Source organism: Hetaerina americana, unplaced genomic scaffold (genome assembly GCF_022747635.1).
Source record: "Hetaerina americana unplaced genomic scaffold, ioHetAmer1.1.p SCAF_2, whole genome shotgun sequence".
Classification (NCBI taxonomy): domain Eukaryota; kingdom Metazoa; phylum Arthropoda; class Insecta; order Odonata; family Calopterygidae; genus Hetaerina; species Hetaerina americana.
This window is the reverse complement of record NW_027286763.1, coordinates 72,201,150-72,225,366: the sequence shown is the minus strand read 5'-3', so window position 1 is coordinate 72,225,366 and position 24,217 is coordinate 72,201,150. Positions and strand designations below refer to the sequence as shown.

The 24,217-nt window shown below is 40.7% G+C and overlaps 1 protein-coding gene across 1 annotated transcript in view; it reads left to right on the top strand.

Annotated features, from left to right (window-relative positions):
- The window catches only part of LOC139687929 (eukaryotic translation initiation factor 5B), a 70,818-nt gene that overhangs the window by 31,881 nt on the left and 14,720 nt on the right, over positions 1 to 24,217 (top strand). The window contains exon 2 of the mRNA XM_071585278.1: positions 20,986 to 21,203. Within this exon, the coding sequence (XP_071441379.1) occupies positions 20,986 to 21,203 (218 nt within the window). The remainder of the gene's footprint in view (positions 1 to 20,985; positions 21,204 to 24,217) is intronic.

The following is a 24,217-nucleotide window of genomic DNA, read 5'->3' as shown; positions in this document are numbered from 1 at the left end:
TTTCATTTCTATATTTTATGTAAATTTACATAAAGTTACGCCGGGGACAACAAATTTTACCTCATTCTAATTTATGATTTTTATACTGGTGCATCTATTAAATATCTCTGTGCTAAAGAGAATGCGGGATACTTCCTCTAAATGTAGTTATGAGATGTAGACGCTATGAAGTTGGCATTACGTGCGGTATGGAATCACAGTATAATGTTCTCTATTTGAGCGGTACAATGCATCCCTTTCTCTACCCACGCTCAACACAATAATCAGTTAATTTTCTAGATAACGAGTTGCGGGGGCCGAGTGTGCTCTGATTCAAGTATATACTCACCTCCTAATTAATGTCACTGCCTATATTTATATGCAACGAGGTATATTTCCAAGTAAACTTCGTCATCTTTTCCTGCAATTCAACCTTCGAGTCGGTTCTGATGTCTATAGTTTTTTTAATTAAATCTGGACTAAATATGATTATGCAAGGCGTGTTTATCAAAACCATACCATTATATTGCTGTTGGCCTTAGTGCATCAACTGCAGCTCGCGTCCAATATGAGTTTCCATATGGTTCTGTTCGTCAAAATGCAATCCAAACATTTACTTTGGCATGGGATGCTTGCATCCGCGACCTTTGGTTCGAGATTTTTGCCCACTAGTGAGTCTTCAGGGACAAACGCGTCTCACTCCATGAAAATGAAGATGGGAAAGAATTAATGGAGAGAAAAATAAATCCAGTGGGGGGGAAATGGAGGAGGAAGTTCTGTGGTACAGTTCAAGAGAATTCAGAAAAAGGATGTTGCACGAAGAAAGTAATTTTATGAAGCACTCTTCGGGATGAGAAAACTTCTGTATCCCTCAGAAGTACTGTGGACAGGGAACATGTTCATATATATATAATGTACGTCAATCCTCTCTCTTTTTTCCACTCTCATTCTCCACCTCTCCTAAAACACTCAAGATGGCGGAAGATCAAGAGCTGCCGCGGGGGGAGGGGGGGCGTGTGCTTCGGGACTTAAAGAAAGTTACCCGGGCTTGCAGGAGGCGAGGGATGACAGACGCTCTAAATAGACACGGCGGGAGGGGAATCACTTTGAAACTTGAGATGTAGCTCCCAATTTTCTGGCTCCAAGACGCGGGAAATCCGCGGAAGTGAGGGGGCGAGCCTTAGGGTTTGTGGCGGATGGAGAAGGGAGTTCGCTCTGCGGAGAGGAAATCAATGGAGTTGTTGAAAATGGCGGGTGGGAGGATCAGAGGCGTAATTAACGAGGTCGTAAAAGGGATCTAGAAACGGTTCGGGGCCTTCCAAGGGAGAAGGGTATTAAAGAAACTCACCTGCCAAAAGGGATATTGGAGGAGTTAAGAGAATGGCGATAATTAATCTTGTGACAGAATTGGAATACACAGGAATAGGCGAGGTGGAAAAATTTTCGATAAATTGATGTTGGGCGAGTTTCATCCCTTCTGCCTCCACGTTTCAAAGAACTAATTAATGGGGTACTGCAGCGTACTGTTATTTTACTGTGTTTTTCCTGGGATTTCTGGTTTTTAATTCTCATCATCACCCACGAACTTGCTGAGAACCAAATTAATTAACCTCACACGTCTTCTTACGTAGTCAAGTTTTTCAGAAGGCAAATAAGATGGAAAATTAATCGCAATTACTTATCAGTGATAACTTTAGTATTAACTTATATATATTTATATATATCTTATAGTATCTATATATATCTTATAGTATTAGTATATATATATAAAAATACATATATATATAATAGATATATATATAGTGGGTCGCGGTAGTCCAGTGGTAGAGCGTTGGACGGCCGACCGGAGGGTCCCGGGTTCAATTCCCGGGCAAGGCACTCTGGGCACCTGCAGCTCCACCCAAGCTTAAGTGATTTTTCGGGTACCAGGTCTTCCTGGGAAACCAAAACCGGCACAGGGAAAGGAACTGGCCCCCCTACCCTGATGTGTTTATGGTATATATATATATATATATATACATATATATATATATATATATATATATATATATATATATATATATATATATATATATATATACCATAAACACAGTAATCAACCCGAAGGTCGGTTTAGTAGGTGATGGTAGAGATCACCCAGTACTAAGCCCTATACGGCGTGTGAAAATTCACACATCAGGGTATATATATATATATACACACACACGAGTCGTGTCCTTTTATCACCAAACAGTATCGACATCTATTGTTTTCATCGTGACTTACAACCCATCAAGTATTTTATTCTTATTAATGGAGAAGATTTTATTCTTGGAGAAGCAGGTATGAATTGGTTGACTTGATTTGTCCAGATTAGCGTTCGAACGACGTGACAGTGCCTCTATCATCTGATTTATAAATCTTCTATAAAATAAAAGTCGTATAAAATTACATATCAAAGATTTAATCCATTAACATGCGGTTTTCACCAGACAATAATGTGCTCAGCGCACCAACCCTTTGCATCATAAAGGAATTAATTCATTTCTGAGATCTCTGCGTAGATTTTGCAAATTGCGAGATGCCTGTGTGAATCGGAAGTAAGGTATTATTCAAATGCTTACGAGTGGAAATGCAACGAGAATAAATATAGAATTTGTTCATTTCAAGGGGTTGCCTTAATATTACATCACAAAGTACTTTTTAAATACGGCACAGAAGCATATTATAAATTAAATATAAAAGCTTTATGAGCCTTTGAATGTTGAGATTTGAACAGGAAAATATTTTAAACATAAATACCTATAATATCACCTCTATTCACTGTCACTTTGCACGATGAACAAATTGACTTTTACAGCCTTTCGTAATTACGCATCTAGGTATTAAAATTAATTTATCAATGAAGGATGCTGTGTACTACTAGGCAAATATGTTTTGAGAGCTCCTCGGGTTGGCCAATGGTCATCCGTTGAAATAATTAATCTAGCGGATAATTATATTTGTTTCACTCTCTTCATTTTAGTTAAGCATGATTAAGCTAATTATAATGAATAACCGGGACACTAAACTTATGAATTTGATTAACTTGCAAGCCTTAATGATAATTTACTCAAATTATTTCATTATGTAATTGAGAGCGGACCATTAGTATCATTTGCCTTCCCTCATTATTAGACCTGTCACTTTCTTTGAAAAAGGATCTAAAGAATTTGAATAAAAAACTCTTCATTGGGTATTAATGAAAAAATTAAGAGCAAATATTGACTGAAAATCAAATGAGTATAGATAGGTAACTCTTTCTATGAAATTTATGAATATATTATAAAAAATGTTTTACTAAGGCAATGAAGCGAAAGGGCAATGAGTTCAGATCGCTATTTTTCACCCGACGGACTTGGAGTAGTCGAGAGCGAAGGCTAACATTTAAGGCCCTGCAAATCCATGAATTTAATTAATCCTTGATCCCCGAATCTTGTCGTGAAAAATAAAAGCAAACCGAAGCTTAAAACAACACCCCACTCCTTTCAATTTTTCCCTGGCATTGAATTAATCTACGCTTCCGCATTAATTGGACTCGAATATAATTGCTTAATCATTTTTCTATTCACAAGCACTCATCAAATGAATGCACGCCCACCAGTGCGGCTAATGGTGTGCAGTCAGTAGAGGTTGGGTCAGGTTCCTTAAGGGATGTCACTCCACTTAATTCCTGCCAATTCATCAGCTTCACTATCGATTCCACGCGGTGTTTTTCACTCATCTTCCTTCCAAGCCACCACACACTAATAAGAAGCCATTTTATTTTTCGTCACATCAAGGGCGTCTTTATTGAAAAAAGAATTATTCCTCTTTCCTCGATCTCCTCCCATGTCCCCTGCGCATCTCAAAATTCCCGAGCCCCTTTTTTCTCATCTTCGGGGGGCCCGAGACGTAATTTACGGACGATCTTCACCAAACCCCCCCCCCAACCACCACTTTCCTTCCGGATACCCCCCGCACACACCCCCATCCTAGCATTCGCCATATTCCCTCGCGACTCTCTCGCCCCCGTCCACCTCCCCCCCACCCTCCAGTCTCCCTCATTGGGAACCCCGGGTATTTTCGCGACGTCCTCGCGATTAATTTCCGGTGGAAAGTTTTCGTGTCCCCGGGGTCGAGATGCGCGGGAGGAGATTTGGGAGAGAGAGGAGGAAAGGTTTATTTAAAAAAAAAAGGAAGAAGAAATAGACGTGGAGCAAGGGGGGACCACGTGTGCCGTAGGGTAATGGGGGAGTTCTTCCCGGTTGGATCCAGACGACCCTTATATCTCATTCCTCCGAGGAAAGAGAAGAGACGGGGGAGACGAAATAATTTCGTGCCCAAGCGCTCCGTTCACGCGTTCGTGACGGTCGGGTGCCACGGACGATGTGAAAATGTTGCTCTCATTCTCTCCGTGGGAAGGAAATAAGAGAAAGAGAGAGAGAGAGGGAGATGGGGGGGAGAGGGGGAAGCAAGGCATGGCATTTCATTCCAACGCAGGCGAAGAGCTTTCGGAAAGCGTAAATAAACGCGGAAATTAGTAATTCAGATTTGATGTGACGAGCGAGCGTCCGTTTTCGCGAACCAGGGGGGCGTATCGCTCTCATCGCAGTCGCCTCACCTCACGCGAAGGTTTAAAGTCGTCCATTGGCGGAGGCGTGGCGCAGGTTGGATGAACCGCCGCACGAAAATTTAAGAAGAGCACGTTGTTTTCATATTCTGCGCATGACGAGCGAGTGTTTAAATACAATGAAAAGCTGATTTTGGCGCAACCATAAAACGTTGGATCGTCGAAATTTCAGCGTGAGAGTGCAGTGATGTGCATTTATACATGAATTGATTCACTTGATGAGGCGTTGGATTTTAAACGAACATTGCGATGTTCGATATGACGGGAGTAATGAGCGATTGCTTATGTTGTAGTTATTTCTTTCGGGTAAAACTTGTACAGAATCAAACATTACCACGGTGAATTAGCGTAGAGCAGCGTAATTTGGAAGAAAATCGCCATAGGTATGATATTCTGCCGGTTGGTGGTGGGATTCAGACGGCCCGTGATAAACAAAATCGAACTCAATAAATCCACCCAAAATACGGTAAAATAATGCCCTTCATTCCAGTATCCAGCTTCTTAATATTGTCAAGGGCCTTTTATGAGCTCAAAAATGCAAATATCTGCCAGTAAGCGCCATTGAAAGCAATGGCATTCTATTCAAAATTGTTATATATTACGTTCTGTTGTTTTTTTTTCTAAAATTTCATGCGGTTAACTAAAAACTCTTCCCTCAGAAGGAAAAGGTTCATATGTTCTAGGCTTTATCTTAGCCCCTTTATCCCCAATGAGATAGTTTTTCATTACAGCGAGTACACGCGACTTGTATTAAATTTATAAACTCACTCTTGGAAGATAAACCGCGTAAATGTTCCTTCATTTTAATTTTAATCTGATACCCTTCGAAATAATCCAAGGAAAGAACCAAAATAAAACAAGTAACGCTCATAATATTGCCCCAAACTTTATACAGGTAGATGAAACATGAGAGAGAGAGTTTTGGAAAGAGAATTTTCTGACGTTTTAATTAAATGCCTGCAATGCGTATTATGAAGGAGAGTTAAACTGGGAAGTGATGCAAAATCTTGACTATTTTCATTCGTTTATAACTCTTTCTAATGCCTCTTATGACAACTCAATTCTTTTCATACGTAAATATTCTAGTTTTTTGCGGCCAAATTAATTTTTGAATTTGGAATCATTGGAGCTGTCAGAAAGGAATATTTTGATTCCAAGAAGGATTTCTTCATAATAGATAGATTTTAATCCAAGAGAATATCGCAAATGATAAAAAACTGCCTGCTTAAATAGCTAATTTCTTCATCCACAGATGTCATACAAGAAGAAATAGGAAAAGATATTTCCGGCTAGTAATTTGGTAATTATATATCGTGCAAGCATTATTCAAATTCATTCCAATCTGATGCCTAACTGTCTGCAGGTAGATATTACAGATGAACTGTTACCTGTAGATACTACAGATGCACGTAACTTTGTGCATATTAATCATTTTTGGTTTTATTCACGCTGAAACGGAAGATGCAATGTTGAATAGCTTACCTCGTTTGAAGACTACATACACACATTAGTGCAATGTAATAATATATTTTGAAGCTGCCAAAATCATAATAACGATCATCGTGATAGTAATGACTCGTACTTAAGCAAATTATATTTTTCCCATGTAATCACAATTAGTTTTGATTTCAATTCCCCCCTTTTCTGCGATCTCCATCACATCTCGTTGAAATGGCATTAACTCTCTTTGCAACACATTGAAAAGCGTGTAAGCAGAATCTAAAGAAATGCAATTGCAGATATCAACATATGGTAATTATTTAGTATAACCAAAGGTATTAGGCGTGTCGTTTCTCATTGTTTTCGGTTGAATATATTTTCAACCTTGAATGAACTAATTCTAGCATTAAAATCACTTATCATATGCCTTATCTACGTCTATTTTAAGGCATGAAGTCTATGCTTGCGTTGGTCGGCTGGAGTATCTGTCGTACACATGCGCGGTAACGTGAAATCAGGAGGCTTCAAAATCCAAGACAGTTGCATGACCGTAATACCTTTTTAAGTGTATTGGCATTGATCGGCGCAACTTCAAACTCCAGGGTCGAGGCATTCGTGCGTCTGCAGCGATTTGAAGGCTCACGGGCATCATTGATCTGAGGCCCCCGCACCGTTGGGGCGACACAAACCGAGGAGAGTTCCACTTTGCCCCCGGGGCTCGTCGAGCGGAAAACTTTCTGTATGTTATCCCGACGAATGCATAAATGCATTTGGAAGTGGTTTACGGAAGAGTTGAGGATGAGCAAGCGTTTAGGGACCTGAAACATGTAAAGGAGAAACGATTCGGACTCATCGTTGGGTACATCGAATCCGTGAATGTGAGGAAGGAAGGAAAAACGGGAGGGAAAACAAAGAGGAAGATTACAACGAGAATATCATAAGACGAGTACATTAGGATTAAATTGAAGTGTGAGTGTGAAATAGGATCAGTATGGCGATAGAGGAACTGGGATAGAGGAGGGATGAATCGAGTGAGTAGTACCGGTCGGAGCAAAGGAGTGAGGCGGTGCGGCGCCCTGATTTAAAGTCTCCGCCAGTCTTATTTTTTAGAATGAAAAGGAACAAATATTTCCACAAATCCTCCAAGAAATCCATAAATTGAGAATAGAAAAAATATCTACACTAATTCTTCGAGGATTTACATGTAGGGAGTATGTACAAACGGTGTGTGGCTGTAGATTCAATGTTATTACAATTATTATCATTACCTAGTAATTTTGTTGGATTATATGTATCAGTTATAACCACATTAATAATAGCAAATGTTAGTTTCATAATAATTGCAGAGGTCACCTCTTATCCGGTAAAACGGCGCGTGAAATTCACTCATCTGTTCAGCCCTTTTCCTTGTGCTAACTGCTCTTTTCCTGGATGTTATGCCGTTTGAAAAGTCACCTTCTAGGAGGTGACGCCGAGGGACCCCAAAGGCGTTACCCAGGAAGGAAACTCTCCTGTCAGTAGCCGACCTCTGTCCGCTAGACTACCATATCATCATTGATCGATTCAGTTAGCATATTGCTAAGAGTTACATAAGAATAGCTAGGCGTTAAACCTAAAAAATAAATTAAATATAACTCTTATTTTTCTTTTTTTATGGAGAGAGGAAGACGAAGTGGACGCGTAAGTTTTGGGGAGTACGAAAGATTTAAGCTTCACGGTAGAAATGAACCACCCTGAATGGACAAATACAAGACTTAATATTAAATATTGCATGCACGCTGCTTGGAAAGGTCACGATGTGATGCCTTGATATGCAGAGTTGATCTCAGTCAAAGAGAGCTGATACGCAACTCACGAAAAAAAGGCGAAGGAAACTGGTGATCTTTATGCATAATTGCAGGGAGTTGCTTTGGAGTTTCTTTCCCAAATATCCCTGCCAGCATGGTGCACAGATATTGCTTATTATCAGGGTATTGACAAAATATATTTGTTAGGCATTCAGCACCAATGGCTTCCGAAGATTAACTTGGGTAGTATTTCACGTTAGGAATCGCCGTGTTTCATCAATCCACGACACGAGGGAGAGCAAAGAACGGCTCGGCATGTCGAGTTTCATAATTTGTTTAGGTTTTATCCACAAATGTACATAGTCGATGTATTGGGCTCAATCCCACGAATCCTGACTTTACTGAATCCTTGACTGAAGATTCTCCCTTATAACCGATGAGATGGTCAGTCTGGTTATTCGTCTCCTGAGGGCTTCATATAAAACTTAGAAGTACTGTGGAGGCGATTGTCAACCTCAGCACCCCATTGGATAGGTTACCCAAGAAGGGAGACTGCCAAGAACTAGAAGCTTCTTTAGTCCCAACGATGTACTACCGTGGCTCAGGAAGTAACGACACCCAAGACCAGTCCCCGCGAAAAGGTAATACCTGTACATGGCATACGAGGGCGCATCCATCTCGCACACCACCACGTAGTTAATGAAACTCCGATTTGCTTTGTCAGCAGCGCGGTATTGCAGAGCGTCCCGATGCTGACCGGAGAGAATCAGGTTCAAATCCCGGGGTGATGCCTCGCACAATCCCACCTAAAATCTAAGCAATGCAATTTTCTGGATATCAGACCCTCGTTGGAAATCACAGAAGGCGCAGGATAGGTACCCTGAATTTGTGAATTCTATTTCACCATTAATTTTTTGTGGGCCGCCGTAGCCCAGGGGTAGAGCTTTGGAATACTGACCAGAGGACCCGTGTTCGATTGCCGGACAAGCCACTCTGGGCTTCCTCAGCTCCACCCAAGCTGTGTGTTTTCGGGCACCAGATCTTCCTGGAAACCATAACCGGCACAGGGAAAGGAACTGCCCCCCCCCCTACCCTGATGTGTGAATTTCACACGACGTAGGGCTTAATACTGAGTGAACTCTACCATCACCTACCAAAACGGCCTTCGGGTTGATTACTGTGTTCATGGTTTTTTTTCATTTGTTGATACGCCTAACGGCCAACTTCGACGCAACATCTATGTTCTCGTATCTAAGTCAGTCTTCGTGTTGTTTAGAGCAGCGGTGATGCGGAAGAGAGGAGATAAAGTTATACGTTGTTGAGATAAAAAATGTGATAGACACACCTTCTGGACAATGGAGTCCATTTCCTTTCCCTGTGCTGACTGCACTTTCCCAGATATATCAGGTGCCAAGGAAAGCACATTCAGCTAGGCATTTCTTCCAGCAGGAGGCGTGCCAGGACAACATCTGAATTTGAAACTGGGACCCCCGGTCAACAGCCTAGTCGTCCATCCCTTAACCTACCGCGCAATAGAAAAGGAATGGGGGCTGTTTGAATTCCATCCCTTGTTTGAGCTCGGCCAACCGGAAAAGGCGAGCATTATTGAGGCGGAAAGAGAGATAGGAGTAGGGACGTGGCAGGCGTAGGGGGACGGGGGGGTGGAGTATATGAAGTGAGAGAAGGAATTCGCCTCCGCCTTCGGAATGAAGAGAGGATCCTGGAAGCGAAGAGGTAGTTGATGATGTGGGGGTGGAGATGTGGAGAGCGGTCGTGGGGGGGGATGAGGAAAAGGGGTCACGAAGGTCATGATGAGGTCGACTTAAAGAGGGTTCCTGGATTTCTTGAGGGGAGGGAGCCTTCTTCAGGGCGAGGGAGATTTCGAGGGAGGTGTCCGTCGTGAGGAGTAATACTAAGGATGGGGGTAGAAGGGGGTCGGGTCGTGAGCTGAATGGGAGATGTTGTTAACTCCGCCGCATGCGGGATCTCGACTATATTCTGTTCGCCCATAGATGAGAGCAACGACACATGGACTTTTCCCAGCGTTCCCAAGTTTCCTGAACCTCCCGTCGTTTCCTCTCACGAACTCTCGGTGCTCTCTTAGTTCAAAACTATAGTAACTCTACAAAGGTTGATCATCGAGGCTATCTTCGAGCTCTTTCTCATTGTAAGGAAAGCGTTTTGTGGTCAGTGTAATACCCGAGGTCACTTTTTCCTCGTGTTGGGGCAAAGAGAGTGTATTGATGGCCACGGTGAGCTAATGTCGGTGCGCGAAGAGACTAAGACCGTCTGTGATTCACTCACGGCCTCAGTTGGACCGAATTGTACCGATTCATGTTCCGTTTCAAAGGCGCTCGACAGTACAAATTGCCAAAGCACATACCATAAGAAACTTTGCCTTCATCCAAACTAGTCATAATGCCACGTTTTCAATCCGAGGATCTACTTATTATATATATATTATATATATATATTATATATATATTATATAAATATATTATATATATATTATATAAATATATAATATATATATATATACTACCTTGATCAAAAAGTTCCCGGAATAACCACCGTGTGCCGCTCCCATCGTTCCGATTTGAGTTCTGTTTTTTTTGTTAAATTGGTACATCTGTTGTTGATATTCCCTTTAAATCTTAGTGTCATAACTTGACATTTGCAAAAGTTACGTAGCCAAGAGTACATCTATCTCTGTGTGTGTTGGCGATTTTTTACAATTTCAGAAATGGATTTAAATTTGCAACAACGAACTTGTATTAAATTTTGCGTAAAAAACGGATTTAGTGGCGCACGGACGTTGGAAATGTTGGAAAAGTGTTTCGGCAACGATTCTCTAAAAAAACGGTCGTTTACCAGTGGCACGAGCGGTTCAGAAGTGGTCGTGAGTCAATCGAAGATGATGAACGCAGTGGCAGACCATCGACATCGAAAGTCGGTGAAAAAATTGATAAAGTAAAAGAAATGTTGGTCAATAACCGCAAATTAACCATCAGAGAAATAGCGGAGGACTTGAACATTGCCTATGGATCCGCCCAAGACATTGTGGTTAATGATTTGGGTTTCCGTCGTGTAGCAGCAAAGTTTGTGCCAAAAGACCTCAATTTCATGCAAAAAAGAGACCGTGTTGACGTCGCAAAAGACATGATTTGCGAGGCTGAATCCGATCCCACATTCATCAAAAGGATCATTACTGGAGACGAGACGTGGGTTTATGAGTACGACACGCAATCCAGACATCAGGCAAGTGAATGGCGTTCACCAAATGAGCCGAGACCAAAAAAACCACGTCGTTTTCAGTCAAAAAAGAAGGCAATGCTGACGGTTTTCATGGATTACAACGGTGTAGTGCATCATGAATTTTTGCCAGAAGGCCAGACAGTAAACAAAGAGTATTATTTGGGCGTTATGAGACGTGAAGCGTGAAGCAATTCGCCGAAAGAGACCAGAAATGTGGGCAGAAAACTCGTGGATTTTGCACCATGATAACGCACCGTCGCACAGTGCTATCATTATTCGTAATTTTTTGACGAAAAATGCAACAAATACCATCCAACAGCCACCGAATTCACCTGATTTGGCTCCCTGTGACTTCTTTCTGTTCAATCGAGTTAAAAAACCATTACGGGGAACGCGTTTTAGCAGCCGAGAGGAAGTAATGGAAAAATCGCAGGAAGCACTGATGGACATACCGAAAACCGAATATAAAAAATGTTTCGAGGATTGGATCAAGCGCTGGCATAAGTGTGTTGCAGTCGATGGGGATTACTTTGAAGGGGACAATATAGATTTAGATGAATAAACTTGTATTTTTAATTTTCTGAATAAATTCCGGGAAATTTTTGATCAAGGTAGTATATATATAGTATATATATATACACACGTTATAATATATTACATATTAACTTGAAAATTGACTCGGGCGTGGGGCAGAGCGTATTATTGGAACAATAATTATTTATTGATATGGTAATGGAAATGAGATAGCATGAAGTTACATTCGCCTTCCTCCTCGGGCTATTTTTTCACCAATATTCGATAGGACCTCTTATTTTCGCCCTCAGTGTGACCATTTTATTTGTATCCTTTATCCTCAACATCACAATTACATTATTTATGGTATTTTGTTCTTCGCTACAACTTTTTTATAGGAATCTTAGAATTAAAAAGATAAACTGCACCTAACTCATAAGTTTTTTATGCACCAGTTTTTTTTATCTCAAAGCTAATGTTATTATGGTATGATGTGTGTTTCTTTAGTGGAAAGGAATCTTTGCTTGGAATTTTACAAGGTCACTCATGCTTACATGACCTGTTATGCTGATGTGTTGTGTTTTTGTCATCGATTCACGATAAAATATAATGGCATCTTCGATTTCCACGTGAATCATTCCTATGGCAGTGGCGGTAAGTGTATTGAGATGTTGATAATACATTTACACTCAGACATATTTCTTCAACTCAGCAAGGAATTTATCTGTCATGGTGCAATAATAATTATTATTATTGACATTAGCGTTACGATCGGTGGTAAATTTTTGATAGATTCTGAAAATATCACACCATCTTGCGATGTTTTAAAGACGTCCGATTGTCACATCCCTTCTCTAACTATAAATATGGTGAAATGCGGAATGCACATGTCGAGGGTACGAATAAAAATCACAACGCAACTCCTCTCGAGCAACAGCATGTTAGTCTATGTAATAGGTATCTCGAAAACTATCGCAGGTGCAAGTGGCATGGGAAGTCTGTTCTTCAAGAGGAGAGGACGAAGTCTGCAAGGAGGAGATGTACTGAATTTGTTGGCTTTTCTCTTTTAGTATGCGATTTCCAACCGAGCAATTGAAAAACGTGTCCTTTCAACTGCCTTTACCAGGTCTTTTTGGGAAATCACAGGTGGCACAGGGAAGGAAACTGATCTTCCAACTCTGATAAGTGAATTTTACACGGTTAGATGAGCTCCACCGTTACCTCAAACCAGCCTTCGGATTGATAATTGTGCTTTCGCGAACAAATTCAGAACATTGATACCAATGTGTAGCATTAATTGGGAGTCACTGAAAGCATTGAGATTACGTGCACGAATTGAACCATTGAATTAAAACAAATCACATGAGTTTACCGCTGCTCATTATGGCCTTATGTTTCATTGGATGCCGTGAGTCCACATCGATAATGGAGATTGGCTCCTCGACAGAGCGATTTCTGGTTTCAATTTTTTTGCAATTCAATCCGTGACCACAACCGCGGAGGGCATCACCTATGATAATTAGAACTAAGGGCGAGTGAAGCGAGGCGGAACTCGCTCATAATCGCGGATTAACCCGAATGCTGGTGACCCAAATCCCTCTGCAACACGGCCTCGTGGAGGCTTGCGGAGCAGGAGATAGAATACAAGGTTGAGTCTACCACTTTCCGAACACTCCCACCGCAAAACTTAATCTCCCGTCGAACAGCCTAGACTTCCATCAGCCGGTCGGACAACAGTGGTAAAATTATAGAGATATGCCTAACTGGACGTCGACTGTGTAGATACAAAAAGAAATTTTTTTACTCACGAGCGGTTCCCCTTTATAGATATTCGTCTCTCTTTTGCCGAGGCTGACGTCCTCGCACCCTCTGCCAGACACTTTTTCAGGAGGTAGATTAGCGGTTTAGACTTACTCGGTGGAAAAACTCCCGTGTCGCCCAGCACTCGGAGTGGAACGTGTGGATTTCGCGGCAGTTGCGAGATGTGGGGGGGGGGGTTGAGATTGAGATGAGAGAAGCGCTACGCTCAACACACCCTCCCATATCCCTCCCTCATGGCGCCACCGAAAAGGCGTGGAAGGGCGGAGGGAAAGAGGGAGGTTGGGCATTCGCCATCGGACTTATCGATCCAATTGAAGCGCGCGGAGTCGTAGTCCAATGGGGGGGGCGGTTGAGGTGGGGAGTTGGTATATGGTTGCTGTGGGGAGGAGTGGGTGGGGAAGTCGGTCCAATTGTTCCTCGGGACGGGCCCTCTCCAACCGACCCCCACGCAGCTTTAATGGCATGCCGAAGATGTTGGGTTGGGGGGGAGGGAAGTTGGGAGGGAGTGTGGGCGGAATATGGGGTATAGAGGCAGATAATGGGGCAGGAGGTTGTTGGAGAGTGGACGGGGAGTCTCGAGAACTGCCTTCCTCCGCTAATTTACCTTTCTCCCATCTCTCTCTCCTTCACTCTTGCTTCTGTCATCCTCTCGAGTTCGGAGAAGGGCTCATTCCACGACTTCCCAGAGGGTTCTCCTCTACGGGTCCACGTGCCGATTGGCAGGGTGCTTTTATCACCACCTCCATTTCCACGCTTCACAACTCCCCATCCCCTCAGACATTTCCACTCCTCGCCTTTTTTTCGCACTGCCTTCCAAATCCGCGTGAACGTATTCATACACTAATGCCCTCTGCCGGTCCCCATGTCATCCTCGTTTCTCTCCCAATTCCCTCCCCACCTGCACGATTTTCTAACTTAACGATGAAAGTATGTATTTTAGTTTTTAAATTATCATTGTGTTGGGGAGTGAATACTAAGGATATCTATCTTAAGTTCATATATTACGAGGGTCATCCGGAAAGTAGTACCCGTTCGTGAAATAAAAAGACAAAAGTAAATATTAACAAACATAAAAAATTTTATTTGAAAGAGGATACTTTAAACTACTTCTCAACATAATCTCCAAGCAAATTAAGGCATTTGTCATAACGTGTGACAAGTTTCTGTATTCCTGCTGCATAGTCCTTCGCCGCCAGCTCATTGAGATACGCGAGGGACCCATCTTGCACAAATTTTTGCATAATGCAGATGGTGTTTAACAATTTCATGAACAATTGTTCGAGAAACATTGGGAAAATGCTCACAGATGTCATCAATTGTGACGCGCCGATCGTTCCTCACGAATTCGTCAACTGAGCTCACCAGTTGGTCTGTAATGACAGACGGTCTCCCCGAACGCTCATCGTCGTGTGTGTTCCCCCTCCCCATGTTGAAGTTGCGACACCACCGCCGAACAGACGACTCGTCCATTACATTGTCTCCATACACCTCCTTTAATTGGCGATGAATATCACATGGGCGAACGTTTCTTGCATTGAGGAATTTAATCACTGCCCTCACTTCACAACTGGCGGCGTTCTCAATTTTTTTAAACATTGTAAACAATCACAGAAACAACACAGGCAATGCTAGCGTCACGCAACTTGGCTCAGAGAAGGCAGACAAGCCACTGAAGCTATCTGACCTCGTCCAGCGGCTACTCGCGTCGTCAGCACTTCATGCGGCACGAACGGGTACTACTTTCCGGATGACCCTCGTACATCTATATTATAAGTCTGACGTCATTGCTTGAGCTGATCTAATTTTAGTATTTTATGAACGCCGTACCTACCTCGTAATTTATGTGTTAATTTTTCGATTTTGGAACCGTTGTTCGTAATACTGTGCTGTACTTGACTGCATTATTGTTATTGCTACAAGTTTTTGTTTTTAGTCTTCGCAGTAACGGTAAATGATGAGGATGATGGAATCATTGGTGATATTTCTCTACCGTAGCCAACAACTCAATAGTATAATAAACCATGTTGATTTTCTCTCTGCTATTCATGAACCATATCGGTTCTTCTGAGAAAGGGCGTAAAAAGAGTGGTAAAATTCTGGAATCTTCATTAGAATACGGGCTTTTACAAGGGGTAAGTTTTGGTTGGCAATTTCCGATGCTTCCATACGATGCAGAAATACAAGAATGGGTGTGCCGTTGTGAAACTTTGGCTTCAACATCAAATGCCTTCGACTTAGGTACTCCAAAAGGGTCATTTCAATTTTCAAGAGGGGGACTCGGCGAAGGTCGTCGACAGACCTGATTACGATCAAACCCGGATTAGGAAATCGTTATGCGTTATTGCTTTTCCGAATTCATTTTTCCCCTTGTAATCAATTTTACGTTCGCACCACCGTGTGACAAGAATTGCGGTCAAGAATTAATTATTTGAAGCATATTATGGGAAAATACCCTGAAAGTTAACGACACTATGCTTAAGGGTTCAACATAACTTTGGCCGATATACTACGAATGCTTATAAATGTTGGAAGACGCCAGAGCAAGGAGTAATGGGGATCAATAATCTGCTTTGATAATAATGGAAATAAAATTGGCTTATAGGGTACAGATAATCAGGCTGAGACATCAAATGTTTTGGAAACATCTGTTATCTGTAAGATTGAGGTAAACATTGCAATTTATGCAAAATATTTCCAGTTATGCATTTACTTTTTCAATTGGTATTGACATAATGGTTAACCATATAAATGTATTCATAAAAGATTCCTATTCTTTTTTATTGTATTTAAACAAGTAAGTACTCTCCTCGTAGTTTCCATTCGAGGTGGAAAAGTAAAACAAACCTGAATTTAAGTAATTTTTTTAATGGAAGATACTCCCTTCCTTACCGCCACATGTCTTGGCATAATTCTTTCGCATTTGTAACTTTCGTAATTTTGTTTAATTCACGCTTTTCTGTCCCCGAGGCTCCTCGTCTTGATTGCTTCTCTGGATACTTTTCACCGATGATTTCCCATCTGCCCCTTCCTCTCAAATCATTCACTCTTCTCTCATTTATGTTTGGTAATTCGACTCTCAACCATTCTCTCGGCATGATCAAACTAGATTAGCACACTTCTTTCATACTTTTCCATAACCGGTGAATCCAATCTACGTTTATTAATAATCCACTCATTTCTCAATTCATATCTTCTACTTAAACCACACGCTCTAAGGGGTTCATTCCCATCGCATTTATTCCTATCCTGGAATACCCAAGTTTCAATTCCGTATAGTAATTAGGAGGGAGTGCTCGGATATAGATTGGAATTTCGATTATACACCTGCGTAATCTTCGAGAGGAAAAAACTGCACGATACTTTCAAGTTTCTTTCGTTACGGTAATTCAGTTTTAATGGCGTCCTCGACGAAGGGAGCTTAAAACTTTCTCAAGAAAAGTTTTTAATGTGCTGTCTACGAACGTTCGTTGGTCATGCTTTTGAGGTGACATTAGCATGAAGGCGTTCAGTTTTGAAAGAGCTACTTCGGAAAAATAAAAAATATCATCAAGTCTTTATTCGCTAAACAAATGAACCTTCAAGCGGGAAGGTGGGACTGATATAATCTGCCGTGAAGATTTTTTTCTTGATCAAAGAATGAAAATTACCTCAAGAAACCTGCCTGCAACGAGTATAATATCGATGTTTCGAGCACCCCAAACCCTGTGGTAGGGATGTATGACCTCTTTGACCTTGACTGCGGTCCGAAAATGCTTTCCCCAGCACCAATTTTCCGGCTTCAGGCTTCGAATTTTTTTACACTGATAAATAATTTACTAAGCTCCCTAAACTCACGGAACATAAAATATGACTTAGTGTTCGGATTTTTCCTTTGTATCCCTATCAAGGCGTTATTTTCAACCGCCTTTCCGTGGGGTCGACCCGGTATGACAGAAATTTCCTGCCGCCCCTAGCTTTTTTTATTCACCTCAAGCGACCGCTAGTTCGGAGATATTTATGTATTTTGATGATTCTTTTGTTCAAAAGGACGTTGCTCACCCATAAACGTTGCTCATTAATCTAATGATTCGCCGGAAGCTCCCAATTTTGCAAAGAAATTTTCCACCGAACAGTGAACACTGTGATGGTTGGTGTGGAGAAGATCGTAAAGAAAATTCGCTGTCGAGCTTTGAACTCCCGGCTGTTTACGACGCGGTGTGAAATTATGACCTCGCAACGCCAACACCTCTTTCTCCCTACGGAAGTGAGGTGACAATCGAGAGGGCGGTTTTTTTCACGGCCTCATAGGCTGAGAGAAGAAGTAAAACAAGTATGAGAGCGGAGCCCTGACTTAATAGAAACTTTGTCGGATAAGCTTGAATGTGTGTCGGATATACTTTTGCTCCTCAACGAACATATTGTTTCACTTTGACGGGCTTACCCAAATATTTTTGCAATGAGAAATAATACGATTGCGTTAAGAAAGAAACTGGTTCTTTCGATTGGTCGGGCAAAATAAGAAGGGGTAGAAATATTTCCAATGTTGCGAAACTTTATGATTTCTAATAAATCAAAAGAGAGATGGTACTTTTTTCCACACTTTATTTTACAAGTCGACCGGTTTCGTCGCATAGGCGACATCATCAGGTACATAGAATCAGTGAGTTCCAGAATATATAGTTATTTGAGGGGGGGGAGAGGAGGGTGAGGGGGGAGGGGTGGCAAAAGGGGGGGGCGGTGTGAGAGGGAGCGTGGTACTGGGCGTGGGTGACTCAAAGGGAGGGGTGGGGTGGATGTAGGCTAAGTGGAAGCTTGGTTAGGTATGCCTTTCACAGCGGGGGTTGGGGCGTCATGTATTGTGGTCAGAGAAATATCCAAAGGGGGGAATTGCTCACAAATATATTCTCGTTGGCAATTTTTCCTTCCTTTTGATGCTTCCTAATCTCCAGCTCCTCCAGACAATCCATTCTTCTTCCCTTTTTCTCGAGGTGAAGTATCTCTGGGACAAAATCGCTCCTGTGGTCACTTTCCCATAGGTGTTTGGCGAAATGGGATCTGTTTAACTCACCGTTTCGTAGATGTCTTCTGTGTTCCTCTGCTCTTACTCTGAACGACCGTCCAGTCTGGCCAACATAACAAATTTCACAGTCACCACATTGGAGTTTGTAAATACCACTTCTGTCATTAATGTCAATATTGTCCTTGGTTTTGTTTAACACAGCCCTAAAAGTGGTACAGCAGTAATTATTTTGAACAAATGAGCTGACTCCGTTCGTCCTTCCAATACACCGGTACGCAGCAAACGAGGGATAATTGGCATCACGAGGCAGGTATGGCTTTGGTCCCAAATTGTCTGGATTCTGGAATTCCTCATTTTTCGTCAACCATCGATCATTCGGGGATTCCGCTCGTCAATAACCACACCACTACCCGGCCGCAAACGTGGAAAGTCGTTAGCGGGAGTGCATTTCAAAATTATAAATCTCCTAATCATCAGTTGATATTTCAATGGCAAAAAATATGTATGAATTCCCTGACCCTAAATATCAGAGTTCTAACTTCCATTAAATATCTTTTATTAACAAGGCAATGTTGTTGTTAAGGAATATTTTTTTTTAATGGGACTAGAGGCAAACAAACTTAATTAATTAAAGAAAAGGAATACCTCTAGTTGTATCTTATTGATAAAGTTGATATTCCTTTTGTGACTTGGTGATTTAACCGTTCTTTTCTATACAGATTGAAAATTCGAGTGGTCCAAAACGGTTGCTTTATTTCCAGGACCCCAAGTGTTTCCATTAAATATGAAGGCATTCCGCACTAATTGGGTCAAAGGAAAGGTTTTAAGGTCTGAATTATTCCTCCCCTATTTCTTTCCAATGAACGTCTGGGCTTTCAGAACGTCTTGAAAATTTGGCGGAGGACGAGAGAAAAGAGCACCAATTTGTGCTCCATCACTCATTTGATTGAGGACGCAGGAAAACCTTTGAGCATGGGTTTGGAGAAAATGGAGGAGAAACAGGAAAAAATTTGGTGACGTAAGATCATGGTTTTCTTCACGTGCAGAATAATTACTAGTCAAATTTCTGATAAATAAAACCTTTTCCACAGGACACAATCACGTCTCGCCTACGTGAACTGAAAATGAAATTCATGAAATTTTTAATTAATAAATTTTCTTATCCAATAGAACGAACTATCATTTTGTCCATGACTCATCAAAAGATTTAAAATAAATAACATTTGAGAAGCGAATATCCAAGTAGCAAATATGGATTAGCATTAATAGAATAGGGTAAACATTGGAAAAACAGAAGGTCAGCAGTGAAAAATAATACAAAATCCCAGAAAACGAAGAATTATTTCCGGAGGGAAAATTATTGTGAATTCGACGCACTTACAAAGAGAGAGTGTACGACTCCTTTGGGCCAAATTCATTCGGCACCCGCGGAGAATAATTATTTTGAAAATAGCAAGCGAATTCCAGATTGGTAACGTGTATTTTTGCCAGTTCGGACATGATTCTGCATGTAAACCACGAATTTTTCAGTTTTTTTCGCAGAATCGGGAATAGCCTGTATTAGTCCAGCAGGTTTTAAGCGGTGATATTTTTCCCCATTTTGGACCCTTACAGCATTCAGTCAGTCCGTGAAAACCCCGATGATTCAATCCCAAAATGGTTGAAAAGAAAGGCCCGCGGCTTCTTAGGGTTTGAACCATTAGAGTTAACACAATGCTAATGTCCAAGCCTCTTATTTGGCTTAGAACTTGAAGGACTTGAACCTCCGACCTTTCCCGTTGGTAGGCGGCAGCATTCATACACTAATCTAGCCTGGCTGGCATTTAATTTGTAGTCCTCAGTCATTGCGCTATCGATTTGGAACCTGTGTCGTCGGGAGCATTGCCATTAATTTCATGTAGTTTTATGTAGGAATTCCCGTCGTTGCGTCAAAATGCGTCAATGACTATGTATACCTAATAATATTATTTTTTTACCGGAGGGAAACATTTGCCAATTAATAATTTTTCGGCCCGCAAAACAAAATTATACACAGTGTAAAATCTTGTGATGTTTTATTTTGTTCATGTGGCACTTGCTGTCAAGCCAACAGCCGATTGAATTAGTATGATCAGAAGGAGTTTATTAAAATTCTGTAATTCAATTTGTATTTCTTTCACCAAAGTAATTGCAATATCGGAAACATAGTAGCTGAACTTTGGTAGGCCTAACTTACAATATTCCATACTTTCAGGTGAAGCTGTATATTATGCGAGATTGACTGCCTTGATTACATTGTGATCAAGCTGAAAAATGATTCTAAATGTTCTGTTATTTAATTCCAAGATCACAATTGATGTGACTACGATGACTCGGCTAATGATTTATTAATAATTGAAGCGTGAGGTTAGCTCAAAAATTTAAATCAAATTTTTATTATCATTAACCATTATTAGATCTTTAATTCCTATTCTCCACGCTTCCTGTAACATCTAATTGTGAGACAGCTACGGTAAATTCATCCAAAAAGGATTAAAGAGTTATTCATGATAAGCTTTCCCCATCACTTTCTTTGCTTCCAGATGACGAAGGCTTGTCTATGGTTGGCGTGCAGCCTCGTTCTTTTGATATGGCCGCCCAGGGTGACAGGGGAGGCCCTCCTGAGCGAGCAGGAGGCCCCGGAGGGAGCGGGAGGCGACGAGGACAGCCTCCGGCCCGCGATTGAAGTCCTCTCGAGGAGGCAAAGGGACCTCGCCGGCCGGCAGCAGCCTTACGGAAACTACGGCCCCGGGCTCCTCAGGTGAGTCGGGAGGGAGGCCGCCCCCCGCAACCCCAAAGCTCCTCCTTGTCGGTTCACAAAAGGCACCGATTGGAGAACAACCAATTGGGCGGAAAAATGTCGCAGAAACCTTTCGTGAGGGACGGCCGACCGCCTGCGTGCTCGTCTGTTCCTGTGAAAAAAATCAAATAACACGGTAGCGTTTCTGAAAGGAGGATGGTTCCAAAATGAAGTTCCCCACCTTATCATTTTCCCAGACTTCACCTTTCTCCGCGGGAGAGGAGACCACCTCGGGTTTGTCGAGCGGTGGATCGATTTTCCCGTCCCGTGAGACTGACAAATAGTGTGAGTGTGAGTGATGGCGGAATGCACGGGCCGTGTCCCGTGTTGAAAATTATTTCAGTCGCTCGGCCTCGTGAACCGAGCCATTGTACACATAGAGCCTAAAAATCACTCGGCACTTTGAGTCAGTGAACGTATTTTGTTTTTAAGGTGCATATATTATATATATGCGTTTCATCCAGGAGTCTGGTTTAAATTGTTTGTTGATATTTCCTTTCATTCCACGTTTCATCAAATCATTTTACCCAGTTATCAAGACGAAGATATAAAATAGACCAGTATACAAAAATTCAGTCATCAAGTCTATATAAGAGCGAAGAACGCTCCAGCATTTCTTTTCCATGATAATAAAATCGCCCTTTAGGCGAAATGCTCAAAATCGATTGTGTCAGTGGATTTATCAGTGAACTATAAAACATTTTCTCGTAGTACCATTTTCCCGACTTCATACATTTATAGCGATAATTATTTTTTATTGAAAGTGGATCGTATAATTAATTATTTAAAAAAAATTATTATCATTTATTAAACTTAACATGACGATGCATATACTATATTTCGTGGAGTATTAAAAATAGTTACATTATCCGTATCATATCAGTATCGAATATTTCGTTAAGAATTTAGGTTTTGTTAAGCAATTCTTGGCTTCAGTCGGCGTTTTAGACATAAAAATACAGCTTTTGAAACACATCCCGTAAAAATAATAGTTACTATTATTTACCTTAACATGGTCATGTACTTCATAAAGTATCTCCAGTAGTTACTTTAGTAGCGACCGAACACGGAATCTAATAATAATTAATTTATTCCAAATGATTTTCACGCAGTAATTTCTCATTATCATTAACATTTTTCATGGAGTATTAGAAGCAGTTACACTGGCAGTAGTTACTCAGTACCGCAAGTATTTCGGTCATATTAAGCCATTCTCGACTTATCAGCTGGTGCCTTTTAAACAACACGATTGAGCTTTTCAAGGATATCCAGTCATTTTCACAACCATTCTTTACTTTGCCTTTTAACTTCCCCCATAAATTTCAAGTTATTTGGATAGCTATGCAAGGTTATCTATGATATTTAAATTATTTTGAGACAAGAACACTTAATTTTCTATAACCCTTTCTATTATTAACTCAAATAGCTAATAATAACTGAGGAAATGATACACGTATTACTTGATTAACAAAATGAATCCATTTCGTACTCTGAAACGCTTTCATATCTATGACCGGTTCATTGAAGAGACAACTCGTTATAAACTGTAGATATCATCTCCCAGCAGGTATCATGAAGTTTCCTGTTCATAAATCAAGTAAATATGGCCATGGCACGACAAATGTTTTGGCACATATTTTATCGATAAATTAGTGTATTCACCACCCAAGAGTAAGGATATGTTGGTCTTCTGTGGAAAACATAAAATGCTGTTTCAGGAGAATTTCTGGTTTTGCCCCTATTTATAAATTAAATATTAAATTCGCCATTATTTTATAGCAATCATTTATGTATTTACCTGCATTTGTAATTTAATAAAGGTTTTAAACTTTTTGCATTCCATGCCACAACTGAAAACTTTTCACTGTAATTTTGCCTCTAAAGTCTAAAAATTTCCTATTAGAAATTAATGTTTTCAAAATAAATATCTACATATAACAAAACCTTTTGCCGAAAAATTTAAAATTAGAAACAAGAATATATCAAGAATAATTTATGCTATGAAATGGGGATGAAGTATTGTTAAACCGAAGACACGCAACCCCGATGAAATTTCATTTTGATGTGCCGTATCTATTTGCCAAGAAATACTTTTATTTTAATTTAAAGAGGGCAAAATAATTTTGTGAAATGACCCTTCTTTATAACTCAGTTGTTGTCCAAGATTGGTTTTTATACGTTTGCCTTTGACCACATTCGGTGCAAAAGTGTGCTATTTCGTGTTGTGCACGCCACTGTTATGGTATTTATAATAATTTATCTCTGTTAAGCATTTAATTTCTTCACTATTATGACTGTTCCGGACACACACATCTATCCATAAGAATATTTATACGGTTTTGTACATTGTAGTGGCTGATTTTTGACAAACGAAAAAATTGCACTTCATTTGAGAATTCATCAGTATTTTTCACATTTTGAAATGTCTATCATTTTACTTTAGTCTTTTTCTTTGCCTCATTGGACGCATTCCCATCAATCCCACGAAAAATTTCTATAACCTAAATTCTAACAATTCTATTTGCCAAAGTACCTGATTATCTTCAACCCGTCCTCTGTTACACACCCCATTGTGTCCCTAAATATCTCCTCCATTCAATTTTCATGCCTTGTTTTATCCGTCCGCCCACTGCCAGCCTACCTACATTGATTATTTACTCCCTATTATCCAAACTGCACCTCAAAATCAGTCAAAAGTTAATTAAACGTTACACTCTTCCATCGAAGATCAAGTCTCCTTATTAATGTAATTCTCATCTAGTCGACGAATCCCAGTCATCATCTCTTTACTTTTGGTGAAATAATACTTCATAAAGGTATTTTTTTAACCTTACTCATAATCTTGATAATATTGTTTGACAATCTGAAGAAATAAACGATAAATATATATGAGGTAGCCACCGAATGGACTGTATATTTGGCTACTGGCCGAGATGTTGAGATTTGAATTCAGATGTTTGATTACCTATAAGTTC